General features: G+C 40.4%; 1 protein-coding gene across 1 annotated transcript in view; it reads right to left on the bottom strand.

Moving 5' to 3' along the window:
• LMF2 (lipase maturation factor 2) overlaps positions 1-20,295 on the bottom strand; it is a 49,362-nt gene that overhangs the window by 10,777 nt on the left and 18,290 nt on the right. Inside the window, exons 5-10 of the mRNA XM_075208481.1 lie at positions 16,479-16,657; positions 15,738-15,876; positions 7,525-7,656; positions 5,907-6,012; positions 2,830-2,926; positions 2,320-2,502 (exon numbers count right to left, since the gene is read on the bottom strand). Of these exons, the coding sequence (XP_075064582.1) occupies positions 2,320-2,502; positions 2,830-2,926; positions 5,907-6,012; positions 7,525-7,656; positions 15,738-15,876; positions 16,479-16,657 (836 nt within the window). The remainder of the gene's footprint in view (positions 1-2,319; positions 2,503-2,829; positions 2,927-5,906; positions 6,013-7,524; positions 7,657-15,737; positions 15,877-16,478; positions 16,658-20,295) is intronic.

Genomic DNA, 20,295 nt, shown 5'->3' with positions numbered 1-20,295 from the left:
ACTACATCCAAAGAAAAGAGATCAGAGCCCAATACAGTCATTGCATTAGGGTAGGAAAATCACAAAACCATTTATTGATTTGTGTGTAAAACAGAGAAGACCTTTGAAAGGAAAAAAAAGAGAAGTGTACAATACTCATGGAAGACTGTAAAAGCAGATAAATGGGAGAGTGGCCGAGATACTCGGAAGTAATGGTGATTTCAAGAAGAAAGGGAAGGAGGGTGTACATGTGCCAATCCCTTGCAAGGTCCAAACCTCTAGGATAGTGGACAAAATGTTGAAACATGAATTTAAAATGGATGTCTACATCTTGAGGGAACATCATGTTAAGCCCTTACCAAGACTCTACTGTAGAAACAATAGACAAGAAAGATGGAAATGGTAAGGTGTGTACAGATTAAGGAGACACCATTAGACACAAGTGTTACCGTTTCAGTGATCCTGGCTGCTACTGAATTTTGGAAGAACATGGCCTGAATGAATGACATGAAAAACATGTCAGAAAATGAAAGCTTCAAAAAACATGATGTTAAGGTTAGGCTCTTGAGGTTTTGATTCAGTAATGGACCATGGACAGCCGATACGGGTGGATCCACTGAGGTCCCATTGCCAGGTCTGTGTACCAAGCACGCCCCAACCCAATCATGAGCCATCAGAATCCCAAGTATTCACTCTGCACTGACCTTCTGCTGGACTGATACAGGGTCTTGTGGCTTGTGAGAGCACCATAGTCTGAGACAGAGGGAGCGGGACCTGTCCGAGTTCTTCAGGAGAACTCCCTTTCAGGGTCTGAAGATGGAAATGGGCAAATATATCTCTATAGTGAAAAACATGGTGCGAAGCGTAGTCATGGAAGGTGAGCCCAGACTAAGTGGTACTAAACCATAGAAAGCCTTGATCTCGTCAGGAGAGAGGAAGAACCCAACAATATCTCACTGAAATAAAGTCCGCCTCCAAACTCTGAAAAGTCAGGAGGCTCTCTCTGTAGTGATAAAAAATTGGGGGCATTGGAGTATTGAAAATCCATATTCAAAAGGGCTTATTTCTGGATTTAAACTCTAGCTCTGTCCTGTGGTAAAGAGGTACCTTTGCTGCTTGTGAGACTATCTTCAGCAGTTCTGGTAGGAAACGAGCATCCCTTTTTAAAAGGGAGCACAATAAAGGTTTTTCAGAACAGACATTCCCTGGCCACAGGCAAAGCACTCCGTGAATCATAAGCTTGCCAGAGTTGAGTACAACATTCCCTAAAAACGATGTGATTCTTTGCGATTGGCCTGTGAAATTAAAGAGTTCATCACAATAGACTTCTTCCTTGAGACCTGAAAAGAGCCAATATGCCATTCTGTACAGAATCCTGCCAAAGGGGATGTGCTACTGCTGGAGACGAACGCACCATCCCTCTAAATCCAGTACAATGATGGCAGCTGATTTCCCTGCCATAACTGTCCCTGGTGTGGGGCTTACCATGTGCAGCTCCCACTAGACCATTCCCCGGATGTCTGAGTGTCCATCGCCATCTGCCCATCGTGCCTCTGCTTCTTCCTAGGATCCAGGGTTCTTGTGTTTGTAGCAGCTTCCGAATGTGTTCCGATGTTGCAATGGTCCAGATCCTGGGTCCCTGATCTGTGCAGCCGACCAGGTGACCCTTGTTCGGGAGCCCTGTCATTGGAGAGTCGGGGGAGTGGCAAGGAAAGGACGACAGCGCATGCCCCATTCTCATGCAGTGGTGTTCTCCACTATTACCAAAATCATTGTAAAATAAAGAAAAGAAAAAAAAAGGGCTCTACTCCTTGGCCACTAAATTAAAAACTGAATGGTCTTCATACATGGGGACATAGAGTGGGAGGCTAGACAACTCTTTGGTGGCAGTAGTGACTAACTGCCAGCACAGCGCCCTCTATAACTCCATAGTAAGCAGCGTCCACCAAATGGAATTAAGGAGAAATATCCTTTCGTATTGTAGCACAGATTGTCAATAATATTCAGGTCTGGGGACTATGAAGGCCATTCCAAAACCTTAGTCTTTTGTTCCTGTAAGTACTTTATGGTTGATTGTAAAGTGTCGTTATGAACACAAAACCTGCAGTTTTAAATACATTTTTTTTAAAAAAAAGTGTTTTAAATTAGTATGGAAGGTGTCCCGCATGATTCCATTATTGCTGTATGCATTACATATATATCTATCGTACACCTGGCATAAAATGCATATGGGTAGGTTTAGCCACACCAAACAAACAGGCAAACACTGTTGAATAGTAACTTTGAGAATTAAAAGCGCAACCCACCTCCCCACCCACCAAAAAAAAACCCTGTATTTACCGTCCATGTCTGTTTGTCATAACTCCCTTCCAACACAACCTCTGGTCGACCTCCAACACCAGTCATCCTTCGAAATAAACCGTAAGAGTTCACCACCTGGTATTGATCCACTGATTTAAACAGCCGGTGCACAGATGGCCAGAGCTGACCATTAGACTCAAATTCTAAGTAAGTATAGGGTACCTAGGTAATGAAAGGAATGAAAACAGAGAAAGAAAAAGGTGAAAAGATGAAAAAGGTTAATACAAACAAAAACTGTTAAAATTGTGAGAATCTTTAAAAAAAAAAAAAAAAAAAAAAAAAGAAAAAAAAGTCCAGGCTACACTAAACAACCACCACACCATATACTTTGCTGTGTAACATTTTCTTTCGTTGCGTCAGCAAACATTTTACAAATATTGCTTCAAATATGTGGATATAATTGATGCCAATAAATAAAAAAAGAAAAACATGTTTTAGAAGGGATGGTGGTCAAGTGATGGTAATAAATGCAGCCTCCTTGTGTCTCACCAAGCTGACGGCAAACATTCCGACTGCAGCGCAGGAGAATATAATCCATTGCGTGGTTGTCCAGAGCTTCCAGAAAACACCATGCATAGCTGCACTCCTGCCAAAACCAGAAAAAGGGGAATTTAATACATTTATTGATATATTTGTTTCACTGGCTAATAAGAACAAATGGCTTAAAACATTTTGATTAATTTGTAGTTAAGCAGCTGGGTAACTTATGAAACTCATGTCAAATTGTTGACCATCAAGGCAGAGTAAGTTTAGCACAGTACTATTTATGTGGAGATTGTATATTCCCTCCCACAGGCTAGAAACAGAATAAGCACATTAATAACTTCTGATCAAATTGGCCCTAGTGTTTATGTCCTTGTGGTAGGTAAACTAAGCACCAATGTGGCAGGGACTGATGTGAATGAACACTTCTGATTTTACAGCACTGCATAATATGAATGTACCATAAAAAGGATAACAACAACAAGTCATCAAGGATTCAGGGGATAAAGGCTATAAATAATGTTTACATTATTTTAGTACATTTTGTTTACTATGGTAGGTGTTAGAATGGGACTGTACATACTGTGTGATTTTTCTTCATGCCATTTCTTTGACAATACTTTAATCAGTTTGTCATAAATCCAACCTCTATTCATCGTAACCCAAGTAACACTAGCTTTGTTTACTTACATTGCTTGCTTACTTACATTGTTTGTTTACTTACATTGCTCTATCTTAATGAAAATCAACTTTAATTGTACCCTAAAATCATTATCCTAAATAGAATCGAGACTTTAGACCTTTATTTCAAAATGTTCTATACTTAATGTACCATATTATTTGTAAACACAAGCCTATTTCATTTTCATAGCAGTCCTAAGAGTTTATTGTTATGCTAAAGTATGTAATTTTGAGCTAGTCATTAATAAATCTGGTATATATTACATTTTATACATCAAAATTTTTAGTATAAAAATATATATTTTTAGTAATTGAATGTTTTATATCTTGCTTTATTTTACTTTTAATTTTCTTTATTAGAGTGCTAAAGTCAATAATAACCAAAATGAAGGAGACACAAATATTCACTTGAATTAAGTGGCAACATTGAAACTCTTTCTGAGGAAGGCCATACTCATCGACAAATGGCCAATAAATAAAAAGTTCCACTGTCTAGTATAACGTATACATTAGCTCAACACAAAGAAACATGTATAAACATGACAAAAAAACACGTTCTGGACAACCCAGGTATAAAAGGGAAGATAAATACATTATCTTAATGAGCAAGCAAAACCAAAGAATCCCAGCAACTGCAATCAAACAAGAACTTAATAAAATTAGAATCCAGTATCAGTTGATACAGTTAAAAAGACATCTACATAATGTAGGCCTAAATGTTCGCATAGCTTGCAGAAAACTTTTGCTGAAGTCTGTAAATATAGTAGAAGGTCTTAGATGGGCCAAAGAACACTGGTATTTGACACTGGATCAGTGGAAAAAAGTATTTTGGACTGACGAGGCTGAATTTGAACTTTTTGGAACCAGAAGATTTCAGCATGTTCAATGAATGGACGGACAACGTGTTAATTCTATAAGTCATACAATTAGACAATTGTATAAGTCATACAGTTAAACATGGTGGAAGTCATGTCATGATTTGGGGTGGCTTTGGTGGAGGAAAGGTTGGTGATTTAGTTCAAATCAACTATGGAAAAGAAATGATACCACAGTATTCTAGTACATCACACTGTACCAAGTGGAGCTCAAAATATTGGAAAGGGGTTCATCATGCCACAAGGTAACGCCCTAAGCACAGATCTAAACTGTGTATCAATTATTTGAATGTAAAGAAAAGCAAAAAGTTCTACAAATTATGACATGGCCTCCTCAGTCACCTGATCTCAATTCCATTGAGAAACTCTGGGATGAATTAGAAAAGTTTGTGTAATGGCTCCAACAAACAAAAAAAACCCAAAAACAACAAAAGCAAAAACCAACAAACTTACGGGAATGTGTCAACGAGGCCTAGAAAGGCAGAACTTACAAAACTTTAGAAAATTTGGTGTCTTCAATGCCCAAACTATGTGAAGCGGTGATGCGAGAAAAAGGAGGTCAAATTAATGAAAGCCAAAATTTTATCTGAAATTTATGCTATAAAATTCTAAATAATTTTGATAATGTTTAGTTACAAAACCATGCAAAACAATATTATGAATAAAGATTTTCATTATTTCACTATATTTTGTATTTTATTAACAATTATTTTCCTTGACCAAAGATTTTTGCAACCAAGTGTATGTATCAAACATATCACATCAAAAGCAGCTTTACAGTGTGGTAAAGGTGTATATCCAGTAAGAGCATATTTACATAGCAAATTAATCACACTGTTTACAAATCAATTGTGGCAAATTTCACATATAGGAATTAATCTCAATGTTACTTGGTTGGTGTTTTAATCAAGACAATGAATGCACTATTGCTATGAATTATTCATGAACTTTGACATATAGGTGTGGCTTAAGGGGCATGTTACATATGTGTCTTAAATTTCACTGTCTTCACGTATGAACTGTAATTTTCCTGTGAATCTCTGTGTGATCTTATTTGCTTGCGGAATTATGTGGGTTTATAACCCCTTACAAGATCATGTAGCTTTTTCTGTTGGATGTTCAGCACACTTTTGTAAATAGAAGCAAGATGGATTTAAAAGAGTTCCGTTTTTTTTCAACTTCAGGTGATAGGAATGACCAAGGTTCATTGATTCTGTATGGCAGAAATGGGTACAATCTAGATTAAATGGCCAGGGACATACTGTAGTTAAAGCGTGTTTTAGAGATCTGTGATATACCAGAAACTATAATTCTATGACATTAGATTTATTGTCATGTTCATTATTCTAAGGGGAAAAAAGTGTACGCTTATGGCTACTATGTGACTATATGCATACAAAACTAGTATAGCTTCTACTTTCCTTATGGAGGTATTCTGATGCCATGTTTGTGAATATACAGATAGAGGAGGCTGGTAACACTTTATGAACTCACAAACAATCCAAGAGATACAAACAGTCTGCTCACCTGTACATGCCTTTAAGAATTTCCCAACCAAGGGAAACAGCTGCTATCCAAATAGATGGGAAGGTGAGAGTGCGGAGCCACTGAAGGAAGTCGTGATAAGTAAACGCTGTAGGAAAGGGAAGAGATGTTTTGTAGGAAAACGGGATCTCTTACAGATAAATTAACATATGGACTGAAGATCAGGTAGTCACCTGACACAGCTGTTCATGAGGCACTTACTGATCAGGTAGCATGTGCCATCACATTATCGGGAACAGGTTGCTCTAATCCAATTCCAGGTGGTTTATAAAACAAAGATTTCATCTTGAACCTGTCCACCGAAGGTTGGAGGTTTAGGGACAAAGTTTAAAAAAGGCCTAAAGGATCAGTCAGGTTACTGAACCAAGAAGAGATTTGAGTAGAAACCCAACCCCTTCTGCTCTTCCAGGCTCTGGAATGATTACCACTGAGGAGATTAAGGAAACAAACCTGTCTGCGGGGGGGACTTCAGCAGATCTATGATGTACTCCCTACTAACAATTCCTCTGATCCTCGCAGGGTGAATCAAAACACCGGTACAACCCCTTCACATGCTTCACCAAGGACATCAGCACCTGACTGGCCTTTAGTTAAATTGGAGAGACACTTGGAGCAGATGAAAAACTTTAGCAATGTCCTCCCTCCAGGATTAGCCTTGGACATACACCCCAGACATAGCCGGGAAGATAAGGGGGCAGCTGCAGTGCACAAAACCAGGAGGATGCGAAACTGCAAAACAGACTCCAGAGCACACTGAAAAACCCAGACACTACACCCACCACTCACACACTTCCCTGCAGATGGACCAAGGCTTTCTACGACCATATGAAGACTTTTATATATGGCAAAGAAATCCACCATGATTTTGAATATCTAATATTTTACAATATGAATGTGTCAATTATGTTCTGGTATACTGCCCTTTTTTAGTTACTAATTTTTTGAAAAGCCTCTCACAGTTCAGTTATTCAAGAAGATTCTGCGACAGGTAACTAGTAAAAATGGGAAGAGGAATTGAAGCAAGACAAGGGTGCAGGGGTTGTGCCAGGTGTACTGTGTGCAGTATAATCTCTAGGTGACCTAACTTAAATATAGGAAGAGAGGAATGGTATTTTATAAACGGAACAAACAGGTCTGCAATATTTTATTATGGTCACTATCTGGCATTAAGTATGCCCCAAGATGGACAAAAGCATCCCTGAGCTGGCCACTATCCGGTCGCATTTGTCATCATCTCTGCTCCCAGAGGTCATCCATGCTTAACGATCATAGGCCTGTATAACTCTGGTTATAAAGCATTTCCGGTATCATTCAGGGTAAGTGAGCGCTCACGTTTAGGCCTGAATGATGATTGAATATCAATAGACATGGAAAGGTGCAGGGAGAATCGGGGCAGGGCCTATTAACTAGGAAGTTGCTGGGGATGCAATAACCTGTGCAACTGGTAGCTGTTAGTCGTGGGTATCGCTATGCAATATATGCTGGAAACTGGGGGTGGGATGCCTGTGCAAGTTGGATCCACAACCTTCAATGGAAGGGCAGCTCCACTCTACTAAAAGAAAAATGCCTCACAATATAAAATACTGAACAGGCCACCTACCTGCTCTAGTTTCCACATGATATTTTTCCCAATTGATCTTAAGATCAAAGTATTTTACAGTCCAGAAAGTCAGTAATCCAAATACTAGAAGATCCAGGAGCACAACCAAAGTTTTTATGGAGAGTAAACGACCTGTAACGAGAGACAGCAACAGGATAGTGTAAAAAATTCTGTTACGCAAACCGATTAGTCCAATGTGTACATTTTTATTTTAGTGTTAAACGTGCAAAACAGTTCAGTGTATCTATATAGGCAGTCCTTTGTCTATGTATGGCCACCATATCACAACCAAAACCAAGTTACTATTGAGTAAGTGAATAGCTATTCAAGATTTAGAATCTGCAGCAAAAGGTACTAGATTAGATAAACTCTCTAGCTGGGTGTATCCAACCATTGTTTAGGATGAGGGATTGTATTGATTCTAATACCGTTTTCATGCTGCCGCCCCGGCAATATCCCGGGTTTTTCAAGCCGGGTTTTTGCCGGGGCTCGGAGTGTCCCAGCTCAGAAACACCATTCATACTGCACCTCGGACCCGGGAATTTCCCGGGTTGACCCCATTCACACTGCACAAGTCTGTGCCCTGGCAATTTGTGGGAGTCATCACCAGAGCAGTTTTCATTGGCTGAAAAATGGTGATGTCATTGAAAGGTGACTGGTTTTTTTTTCTTCCACGGGCTCCCACCGATGACATCATCCTCCAGAGACAGTCAGACAGCTAATCAGCTTGTTTTCTGTGCAACCCAGGTTGAAAAACCCGGGTTGCACCATTCATAGTGCAGGCAACCCGGGTCCAACCCCTCGATAAATCCAGGGTTGAAGACCCAGGTTTTTAGACCCGGGATTTTTGACTTGTACCATTCATACTGCACCAAGACCCGGGTCGTTTGAGCTCGCCCCGGCAAAAACCCAGGATTTTGGTGCAGTATGAATGGGGTATTAGTCACCCATGACTTGACCTATTGCACACAATCAGTAGATTCAAGTGCAAAACGTAATTGAAATAAAAAACAGGTTACTGAACTTCTAATCCAAAAATGGCTTTATACATTTATCCAGACTCAAAGTAGTGTAGAAATACATTTAGCTTGGCGGCTGTTACCACCAAGTACTATATACTTATACTGATGTTTGCCTAAATTAAACAGTTATCCCCTTGCAGCCACCCAATTAGATAGTAACATAGTTGATGAGGTTGAAAAAGAGACACCAGTCCATCAAGTTCAACCTATTTTGGATGTCCTGCGATCCGGCACTTATGTTTGAAATTGATCCAGTGTAAGCAACCGCCAATCTGTTTCAATTGTGAAAATCCCACCAGACACAATATCACAGTCCTATTTTTACCCTATATCCACTACTATCCTTCATTTTAATTAACAGTCGTATCTCTGGATACACTTTTCCGCTAAAAATTTGTCTAACTCTTTCTTAAACATATCTATTGAATCTGCCAACACAACCTTCCCTATCAATGAATTCCATATCTTGACTGCCCTTACTGTAAAGAACCCCTTCCTTTGCTGGTTGTGAAATTTCCTCTCCTCTACACAGGACACGCGGTCACCCCTTAAGGTTATAGTCCTTGGGGTAAAAAGTTCCCATGAAAGTTCTCTGTATTGACCCTTAATGTATTTGTACATAGAAATCATATCTCCCCTTAGACGCCTCTTTTCTAAAGTAAACATGCCTAAACTGGCTAACCTTTCCTCATAACTTAAGGACTCCATACCCGTTATCAATTTTGTCGCCCTTCTTTGAACCCTTTCTAGTTCCAAATGATTTTTTTTATAGAGTGGTGCCCAGAACTGTACTGCATATTCAAGATGTGGTGTTACCAACGATTTATATAGTGGCAAAATTACACTGTCTTCCCTTGCATCTATGCCCCTTTTTATGCATGCCAATACTCTGTTTGCCCTTGCAGCTGCTGCTTGACATTGAGCACTATTGCTAAGTCTACTGTCTGCGAGCACTCCCAAATTCTTTTCCATTATAGATTCTCCTAAATTAATTACATTTAATTTATAGATTGCGTTCTTGTTCTTCTTCCTCGTAGAAATTAATTAGATTAGTTTGACATGACCCATCCCTCACAAATCCATGTTGATTCCCACTAATAATTTTATTGCGCACCAAGTAATCCTGAATACTATCCCTTAAAATACCTTCCAGTAGTTTCCCCACTATTGATGTCAGGCTTACAGGTCTATAATTGCCTGGTTGTGATCTCGTCCCCTTTTTAAACAACGCCACCACATCTGCTATTCGCCAATCCCTTGGTACTGAGCCTGATGAGATTGAATCTCTGAAAATTAAGACTAGCGGTCTAGCTATTTCCGAGTTTAACTCCATAAGGACCCTTGGGTGTATGCCATCTGGACCTGGAGGTTTATTCATCTTAATATTCTTCAGTCACCTTTGGACTTCTTCCTCTGACAACCAAGTGTTAATTAATGGTATGGTTTAATTTCCATTTTTATGTATTACTCCTACCATTTGTTCCTCTCTAGTAAATATTGAAGAAAAGAAAGTGTTTAATACCTCTGCTTTTTCCTTAGTATCATTTATCAATTCACCCATCTCACTTCTTAGGGGTCCTATATTATCTTTTTTAATCCTTTTGCCATTTATATACTTAAAAAAACTTTTTGGGGTTTGTCTTACTTTCTTTTGCAACTTGCCTTTCATTTTCTAATTTAGCCAATCTAATTTCCTTTTTGCATGTTTTATTACATTCCTTGTACCTACAGAAGGACTCCTCTGACCCTTCAGGCTTAAATTAAATGCACGCTTCTTCCTGTGCATTTCTTCCCTTACCTTTTTATTTAGCCACATTGGTTTAGAATGAATTATTTTACATTTATTTCCCATAGGAATGAACTTATACGTGTATGTTTTCAACAACATTTTAAAGACAGCCCACTTATCTTCCACATTTTTTCCTTCAAAGGCTTTGTCCCAGTCTATGCTCTTTATAGACTCCTTTAGCATATTAAAATTAGCATTTCTAAAGTTTAAAGTCCTAGTTGATCCCTTACACCGTTGCTTCTGGAAACTAATTTCAAATGAGACCATATTATGTTCACTGTTTCCCAAGTGTTCCCTTACTTGAATATTTGATATTATGTCTACATTGTTTGTTATCACTAGGTCCAGTATAGTCCGGTTCCTAGTTGGTTCCTCTACTAATTGGGACATGTAATGGTCTTTTAGCGTGCTCAGAAACCTATTTCCCCTAGCTGTACCACAGGTCGCAGTACTCCAATCAATGTCCGGATAATTAAAATCCCCCATAATTAAAATTTGACCTAGTTGTGTAGCCTTTTCAATTTGCTGTAGAAGTTGAGCTTCCTCAATCATACTAATATCTGGCGGTTTATAGCATATCCCTATCAGCAACTTCTCTGAACTTTTCCCTCCGCTGGATATTTCCACCCACAATGCCTCTATATTATCACCAATATTCTCATATATAACTTCCTGAAAACTTGGTTTTAATTCTGGGTTAATATAAAGACATACTTCTCCTCCCCTTTTATTTACCCTATCCCTCCTGAAGAGAGAATAGCCTTCCAAGTTGACTGCCCAGTCATGTGCATCATCCCACCAGGTCTCCGTAATACCTATATCATTCTGCTCATTCATCGCTACTAGTTCCAACTCCCCCATTTTACCGGTCAGGCTTCTTGCATTTGCTAGCATACACTTTAGTCTATTGCCTCCCATAGGCATTTATTTTTGCTTTAAAAAGGGCCTCTCCTTATCGGCTATGCTTCCCTTTCCCCCCTCTCCACCCCCTTGACTCTTGTTAAATTCCTCCTTACTACTCTCAATGTCTATCCCATAAATACTTGCCCCTCCCCCCCACAGCCTAGTTTAAAATCTCCTCCAACCTTCTAACCAACCTCTCCCCTAGCACTGCAGCCCCCTCCTCATTCAGGTGCAATCTATCTCGACAATAAAGATGGCAACTGACCGAGAAATCAGCCCAGTGCTCTAAGAATCCAAAACCCTCCTTCCTACACCAATCTTTTAGCAACGCATTAACCTCCCTAATCTCCTGCTGCCTCCCTGGACTAGCGCGTGGCACAGGTAGTATTTCTGAAAATACTACCTTGGATGTCCTTGCCTTAAGTTTGCGACCTCTCTCCCTGAAATCATTCTTTAGGACACCCCTTCTTCCTCTAACTCGGTCATTGGTGCCAACATGCACCAAAACCGCTAGTTCATTCCCAGCCCCTGCCAACAATCTGTCCACCCGATCCGCAATATGCCGTGCCCGAGCACCCGGGAGACAACACACTGTTCGGCATGCACGGTCCCGGTAACAGATTGCCCTATCTACCTTCCTAATAATTGAATCCCCTACCACCAAAATCTGCCTGGGTCCCTGAGTAACTTTGGTTCCCTCTATGCTGGAGATACCATTCCCCTGGTTGCTAGAGGAAGCAGTGTCATCCAACTCTACCAATTCTGAACTGCCTTCCACAGTATCTTCATCCAATCTGGCAAATCTGCTGGGATTGCTTAGCTCAGAACTGGCCTGCCTCTTCCTCCCTCTGCTACCCCTAGTAACTGTTACCCAGCTGCCTACCTCTGCATCCTCCTCTGTCTCTGCTCTACCCTGCTCAGCGAACGCATCAACGGTGAGCTGTAAACTCTGCTCCAGGTTTGCAATCTCTCTCAATGTTGCAATGGTCTGCTTTAGATCAGTTACCTGGGCTTCCAAAGAGACCAATTGCTCACATTTCTCAGATACAACTTTACATTAATGGTTTTCTTGTCATTGTTAATAAACCACATACTGTTGCAAACATTGTACATTTTGCCTAACATATATAGCTAAATATAATGTGCAGTACACCATTATATAGATATGTGCTACACCATAATCTGCTATGTTGTTTTAGCGCACTATAAGTAGCTATAGCTATTATCGAAAAAAAAACTCTGTAAAAATGAAAAAAGAGAAGCTATAAAATAAGCAGTAATAGTGGAAACTAATAAAACATAAATGTTCTCTCTAAATTGGGGATGTGATGGATGGGTGGAGAATAATGGATTTAAGCAGTTAAAAACTCTTTAATACAGAAAAGGTCTGGTATTCAAGAAAACACCCTGGAATGGTTAACAAAAATCTGTGCACTACAGTCACACTGTTACAACATGTATTTAATAATATAAATTCATTTAAAATAGATGTCCAGCGAGAAAGTGAAAGACGTATCAGGCTACACACATGCACTACTGATATCCGCTATAGAAATTCCATGATGCCTCAAGATGTTCTCACTACATTACTGCCATTCTGGTGCCTTTTTTCATATTACCACGTCAAGGTTTACGCATATTAGAATTTTCAGCTGAGGTCACTGTATTTAGCAAAACTATCATATATTACAGTTATATAGTCTTTATATACTTACATCCATAATAAGTTTGGGACTTCAATGTTATTTTCATTATAGGATGTCAAGGACACTAATCGCTCCAAGTGCATTTTTTTTTATTTTTAAACATATATCTTCTGTAAGATGCTGGGGGGGAAGGGGGTTCTTACCCTTTTTTTCCATTAAGCTACTAGTAATAATTTACAGATTGCCAAGTGTCATGGCAAACAGTAACATGAAATGAGCAGAGGGGCTTTGGAACAACTTATGCAACAGCCTTCCTCTTATCTCTGCCACCATGTACATACAAGGAGGGCACTAATTTTGATCAGGTCACCATCTCCTCAGTAAACAGCTTGAGTACAGAAACGCAAAATGCGTTCCAACTCAGAGACTGTGCTTGGCAGTCGGAGTAACACCAGTCTCCCTCAGAGAGAGCCTTTGCAAACACCAAAGACGACATACTAGAAAATAGACTTCAGCTTCATGTTAAAGCACCATTCCCACTTAGGTTCTGCTTCTCTTAATAGAGCCCTGGTTCCTCCATTCCTGTAATCTAGCACCTGTAAATGTTTGTTCACCACTTTAAAATAGCCACTGAAATGGTTGATTTTCTTGAATCTTCCATCCAAATGTCACAAAAGGCCTATGTTTTGTCCAGGTTGTAAAGCAAATGACGGAGCCCCAAGGTTAATGGTAGCATATAGCAGCCCCCGGGCTCTGGTGAGTAGAGCCATTTTTTGTAATCCTACTCAGTCTGCTTTTAAATAGGTATAAAACTCGCTATTAAGAAAACAAAAAACAAGAAGCATATGGGATTGCAGCTTCAGTCATTTATTTAGTGGCGTTTGTTGACACAGATAACATTCATTGCACTAAGTAGTACATGTTATTCTGCAGAACTTGATGTTCACTTATCTGCTCCTACAATTAAATGTTTTTCTTTATTGTGGACATCGATTGAATAATGACAAATTTTTCTTATTTATGTAAATGTGTTGCTGCTTTTTCTCATTAAACTGTTGACCGATTTTTGCTGGATACTTTACGGTGAATATATTGATTTAAGAAAGTAAGTAGTTTGATAAGAATTTTAAAAATTGATAATGTGTTATGGATATAAAGTCATACAATGGTTAAGGTCCCTGCCTCTACTGACTGTGGCTACAAATGGCTAGACAACCGTTGTCAGGATTTGGGTAAAAATAATTACACACATAAGAGGTGGATTTTTTGGTCTTATGCCCAGGCATGACAATGGCCTTCTTATTAAGTACAAGAACTGCTTCCACCGGTTCAAGACTTACACAAACAACATCTTCCTCATCAACAACCTCGTCGGCTACACAAATATCCCCCTCATCCTGTTGCAATTCCAAAGCGGCATCCTCAATTTGTGCATTACCGGCTACACTTGGGCTGTTCATGCAAACATCTGCAGAAATGCTGAAAGGGGCCTTCTTTTTGGGTACACTATCAGAATGGTCAGGATTACACATAGCACTCGTGGATAGACTCTCCTCGGGGATTTGTGTAATTTCTTAATCTGAACATACATTTTCCTCTAATGCCTTAACGGTTTTCTTCCAGCTTGGCTTTTACACGTAAAAGTATTTGGACACCACTTTTGGAGTCCAAACGACAAGGTCTTGCTTGGTCACGACTGACCTCACAAGAAGATGCCTCAGCGACAGTTGCAGAACTAGCACTCAGAAAAAGTCGAAGGCCTCATTCTTTCATGCCACTGCGTGTGTAGAATGGCATGTTGGCAATTTTATTTCTTTCTGCAGATAACTTTTCCTGGATTACAGCTCTTTTTTTTCTTGACCAAGGTGAAAGGTGTTTTTTTTACATTTTTGTTTCCCTGACTTACAGACACTAGGCACTTTAACATAGGCTTTAGCAGATGATGTAGAGGGATTACTATCATCATGACTGGTGCCAGCAGCTGCTTGGTACTCCTGCTCTTCTGTGTACTGCTGTGAATCCATTTTGATAACACAGTACAATGTGACAGCAAATTCAGAAGACCAAGCCTGCCAGCCCTAGTATCTGTATTTCAGCAATGACAATTACCAATGGAGCTCTCCTCTTTGTGTGTTACCTATATAACACAGTACATTATGTGACTGCAATTTAGAAGACCTATTAATTTTATTTCGGCAATGACAATTAGAAATGGAACTCTCCCGATTGTCACTTGAGACTTTGAAGAACACTGCTATCCCTTCTCTTTCTTTTCTACCTATGACATTGCCCAACTGCTCTAGAGACTGCCAAGAACTGTGCTACCCCTTCTGTGTCCCTCTGTGAAATGGCGCTGGATCGCCGTGGAGGGCGGTACTTATAAACTCCAAAACTCTCGAGATCAGACTACGTAACAATGACGTTTTGCCTCGTTTTCAATTCCGAGGGCGTGCAAAAGTACCGCCTCTAGTACTCGGCACTCTGATCTGCTAGGTTCGGGTGTGTTCGGTTCTCGGGGAACCAAGCCTGAGCATCTCTAGTTATGAGTTCAGTTATAGGGGCAATTCTTCATTTATTTTGCGAGTTTTACATGATCTATCCTAGTGCACTGCCCTCACCTATCATGTCAGTATATAAAAGGTGACTGAAAGCTGTCATGAGAGAAAACAAAAACTAAATTGAATATTAATGTAAAAAGAGAAAGATACATATACTAAAGATTCAAACACATTTTTAGATGTAAATATATTATGTTGTAATAAATACTGTATACAGGCAACATGTTTATCAGAACTACAAAAATGTAGGGAAAGCTATAAATAAGAAAGGAGGCAAATGCCGCCAAGTGATCACCTCCTTTCTGATGAGCTTTCTTTCCCTTCTGGTCAGGTCTGAAATGCTGGTCATCCAGTAGAGAAAAGCAGAGAACCAGAGTCAGCAGGTTAAAGAAGTTGTAATTTCCAGTAAGTATGATGAGAACCTGCAGCAGAACCTTAAAAAGTGAAGAATAGGAGTTAATTTATTTTATAAAACATAGTTTATTTTTTATTAACATGTGGCGAGATTTAAAACATTTGTCAAAAAAAATATACTTCTACAAATCACAAGTACGCACAAATATAAAGCCTGGAGAAGAGACTTTGGGATAGAGCATAATGTGAGTAGAGAAGATGGTCCAAGAAGAGCGAGTTCTACCTGCATGTGAAGATAGCCTTAAGATGGCTTTACACAAGTGACAGTAGCAGTGTTCCATTTGGTTACAGACGTAGGTCAAACAAGTTTAACAGTTCATTTCACAGAGCGTTAGTCATTTGGAGATCCCAGACAGTGAGGAAGACAGTAAGTGAGGGAGAGAGGTATCGATCATCCAAAGTTAAGTATTTTCTACTATAAAAGAGAGCACGAGAATCTTCTTTGCTCTCTGTTGAAATGCCATGACATTCACTACACCAATGGTTCACCTCACTACCAAAAGTACACAGATCGAGTCCCAGACCAACAACAAATTGGTGACAGAAAATTAAACAACTCAGTCTGCAATAAACTATATTCTGAACTCTGTAGATACAAATGGTAAATACAAAGTTTGCTTACCTGAGCATAAAATGAGAAGAGCGACAGTCTCCGTGAAGGAAGGAAGAAAAGCCATGGTACCCCAATTTCTATCACATAGGTAGCCACCACAGACAGCTTCTGGATCCACACAGGAAGCTGGTGAGCATACCAAGCAGCTGGAGTTGGAATGCACTGGGTCTCATAGTGGTAAGTTAGAGCTAGAAAAGCAGTTGAATAGAAAAGGCATATATAAAAGTTTTCAGCAACCATAAGAACTCAAAAATGATGTAACAAACTTTACGGTCATATGGCTGTAACTAGGAAAATAAAAAATGTTCCTATGTAATATTTAACATCTGTATTTATAAAACATTTTGTTAAAACAGCAGATTCTACAGACCTGCCTGTCTCACGTTAGCTTCGAATACAGTTAAAAGCCTGCACGGCTGTCTGCTTCTCTTTCCCTTTTCTATATTTTAACTTTTTAATGGGCACCCCTTCTTTGCACTTAAGAGGGTGTTTTTTAACTTAAAAACAGACAAAAAAATTTGCAGTGGAACAGAGCAGAAACCACAAAGCGCTGGGTGATTTGGTCTCTGTCCCCCAACAAACTTGGAGAAAAGTATCTAAACGAAGTACAAAAATATTTTTCTCCTTCTGCAGAACTCTGAAAAATGTTATGGACAATCCTGAAGCCATCGTCAACGGGACGGTAAGAATGACCAGCCACCTTGAGAACCTTCCTACCAATTTGGCATCATAAGTGGTGGAAATTTCCACTTTTTGAAATCTAGAGAAAGTATTGCAGGATAGCCGAGTGGTCGCTTTGCAAATATGGTATATAAGCCCCATTCCCCTATATTCCCTAAGGAAAGAGGGATAGCTGCTGGCTATGTCCATTTTTGGCAGGCTTGCCTCAATGAAACTTGCCACCTGACCCCCTACACTCCTGGTATCAGGGAACCCACTTCTTACGCGCAGAACCCAGCGCCAAGTGCTAAATGTGCCTTGGTGGCGCTGGAGATCCAGATCATTACCTGCCGTGGCAATGATCTGTTGACCATGGTTAAAACGGGAAAGGTGATAGGAGGTACCTCCTCAGCCTGTTCCAGTCATCCCTAGCACCAGCTGTGGTATGCCCATTAAAGAAAAATAAAACAAAGTTTAAAATATATTGGCTACCATTAGGTATTATCTGTGTTTTCCACAGCTGAAGGAGAAAATAGATGAATAGTTAAATCCATCAAATAGGTCAATAAATTTTAGTACCAGAAGCAACAATACAAATATCCTTTATAATAATAACTCCGTATAATACCTTCTCATTGCAAACAAGTTTAGAGAATGTAGGACTACACATAAATACCTTAATCATCACAGTGCAATAGGCAATAATGGGAAAATTGTGCTTACCATAAAATTTCTCACTTAACCCAGTTGGGGGGGGGGGGGCACACTGCTCACCTTGGGGTATAGAGGGCGCTGTGAGGAGTAAGGCATTAAAAAAGCCTGTCTAGCCTGCTACCCTCCCCTCTATGCCCACATCAGCTATATTCCTCAGTTTATTTAACTAACAAAGCCGCAAGAGAGGGCGAAACACAACAAAACTGTCAGAACAAAGTATGAACAGAAGACCAGGTCGCAGCACTGCACAACTGTCCCCCTGAAGTTTTATGTCACGCTGCCCAAGAAGCGCTAACTGACCTGGTAGAATTGGCCAAGAAACCACGCAGAACAGGAGATCTATTCGAAACACAAACCTGACAGACTCCGTAATCCACCTGGCAATCGTCTGTTTCGTAGCCGGTCAGTCACGCTTTCAAACATCATAAAGCACCAGAAGGGAATTCGTCTTTTGTACAGAAGAGGTTCGCTCCACATAAATCTACAAGGCCCTAAGTACATCCAAAAGAAGGCTAGAACTCTAGACCTGTTACAAGCAAGGCAGGATGAATATATCTTGGTTAATGTGGAACTTGGACTCTACTTTAGGCTGAAATGACGGTAAGGTATGTAAAACCGCCCTATCACCATGAAAGATCAGGAAGAGAGAACGACAAGAAACAGCCACCAATTCCGAGACTCCTAGCCAAAGAAATAACCAACAAAAAGGATACCTTCCAAATAAGTAGTTTCAAGGAAATTGACTCCAAGGGTTCAAACAGAGATTTCTGCAATGCTGAAAGAACTAAATTAAGATCTCATGGAGCTAACAGAGGAGTAAACGGTAAAGGTTGGACATGTAAAACACCCTGAAAAAAGTTTTGGACATCCGGCAAAAGAGCCAAATGCTTCTAAAAACATACCTTAAGGGATGGAGGACGCAAACCCTTATCCAAACCATGCCGCAGGAAAGGAAACACCTAAATGAAAGGAACCAGTGGAAAACTTATGGGTTTCACACCAACCAATGTACTACTTCTTCCAGATGCAATGGTAATTTCTGGAAGATGATGTCTTTCTCTCCTGAAGCACGGTCTGAATAACTATCAGATAAACCCTTCAATTTAAGAATCAGGGTTTCAACATTCATGCGTTAAATACTTTGAGGATCCTCCCTGCAAGGGCAGTCGCCAAGGATGATCCACGGACATGGCGAGAAGGTCTGCGTACCAAGACCTTCTTGGCCAATCCGGAGCCAGAAGAATTGTAGAAACTTTTTCGCACCTTACCTTTTTTTTTTTAACCACTCGCGGCAACATCAGAAGTGGAGTAAAGTTGTATACCAACTGAAAGTACCAAGGAACAGTCATGGCATCCAAGAGAAAGGCCCTTGGATCCCGTATCCGTTCACCATATTTGGCCACCTTGCTGTTCCATCTGGAAGCCATCAATTCTATTTCTGGCTGAGCCCACCTGTAGACCAATTGGGCAAACACGTCTGGGTGAAGAGATGGATTGCATCGCAATTGTCCACTCCTGGAATAAATACCGCCGAAATGGCCTGGAACCACTGTTCCGCCCACTTCATGATGTTTGAGACTTCCTTCACTGGTTCCGCCCTGATGATTTATATAAGCCACAGCTCTTGCGTTGTCCGACTGGATTCGTACTGATCCCTGCCAAAGTCGAGACCACTGCCCTTAGTTCGAGCACATAGATGAGTAAACTTTCTTCCTCCGGGATCCAAGACCCCTGCAACCGCAGACTGAGGACCGCACCCCAGTCCGAAAGGCTGGCGTCTGTGGTCACCACTGTCCAATTCTGAACAGAGAGCGTGCACTCCCTGTTGAGACTCAACCACCATGTCAGGGATAGCAGAGTTGTGACTGACAAACAGAACGACTTGCATGCCAACCAGGTATCTGACCTTTTCCAATGTAGCAATTGCCTTTTAAAAGAGGCCAAGAGTGAAATCTGGCCCACTACACTGCCTCGAAACAAGAAACCATGCGGCCCATCACCTTCATGCAGTGAAGCACCGACACCCTCTTGAGAGTCAGTAAATTCTTCACCTGGTTCTGCAATGTTAAGATATTTTTACCTCCAGGAAAGATTCTGACACTTGGCGTCAAACAGGAGCCACAGAAACAACATGTGTTGAGAGGGTGTCAGACTGGACTTCTTGGTAATGATAATCCAGCCATAGTCGTGCAACGTTTCTGCTGTCGAACGCAGGTGATCTCGAAGGAGAACCTCGGAGTCTGCCTTTATTAGCAGATCTTCTAAATAGGGGATAATCTTTACCCCTCTTAGGTGAAGAATCGCTGCCATCATCGCCATTACCGTGGTACAGACTATCGGTGCCGCGGCTAACCTGAAGGGAAGAGTTCGAAATTGAAAAAGTGATCTTGAACCACCGCAAACCTGAGAAGCTTGTGGTGACCTGACCAAATCAGTACAGGAATGTATGCGT

Source organism: Mixophyes fleayi, chromosome 4 (genome assembly GCF_038048845.1).
Source record: "Mixophyes fleayi isolate aMixFle1 chromosome 4, aMixFle1.hap1, whole genome shotgun sequence".
Classification (NCBI taxonomy): Eukaryota; Metazoa; Chordata; class Amphibia; order Anura; family Limnodynastidae; genus Mixophyes; species Mixophyes fleayi.
Note: the sequence above shows the minus strand (reverse complement) of the source record. Positions and strands in the feature narration are given on the sequence as shown.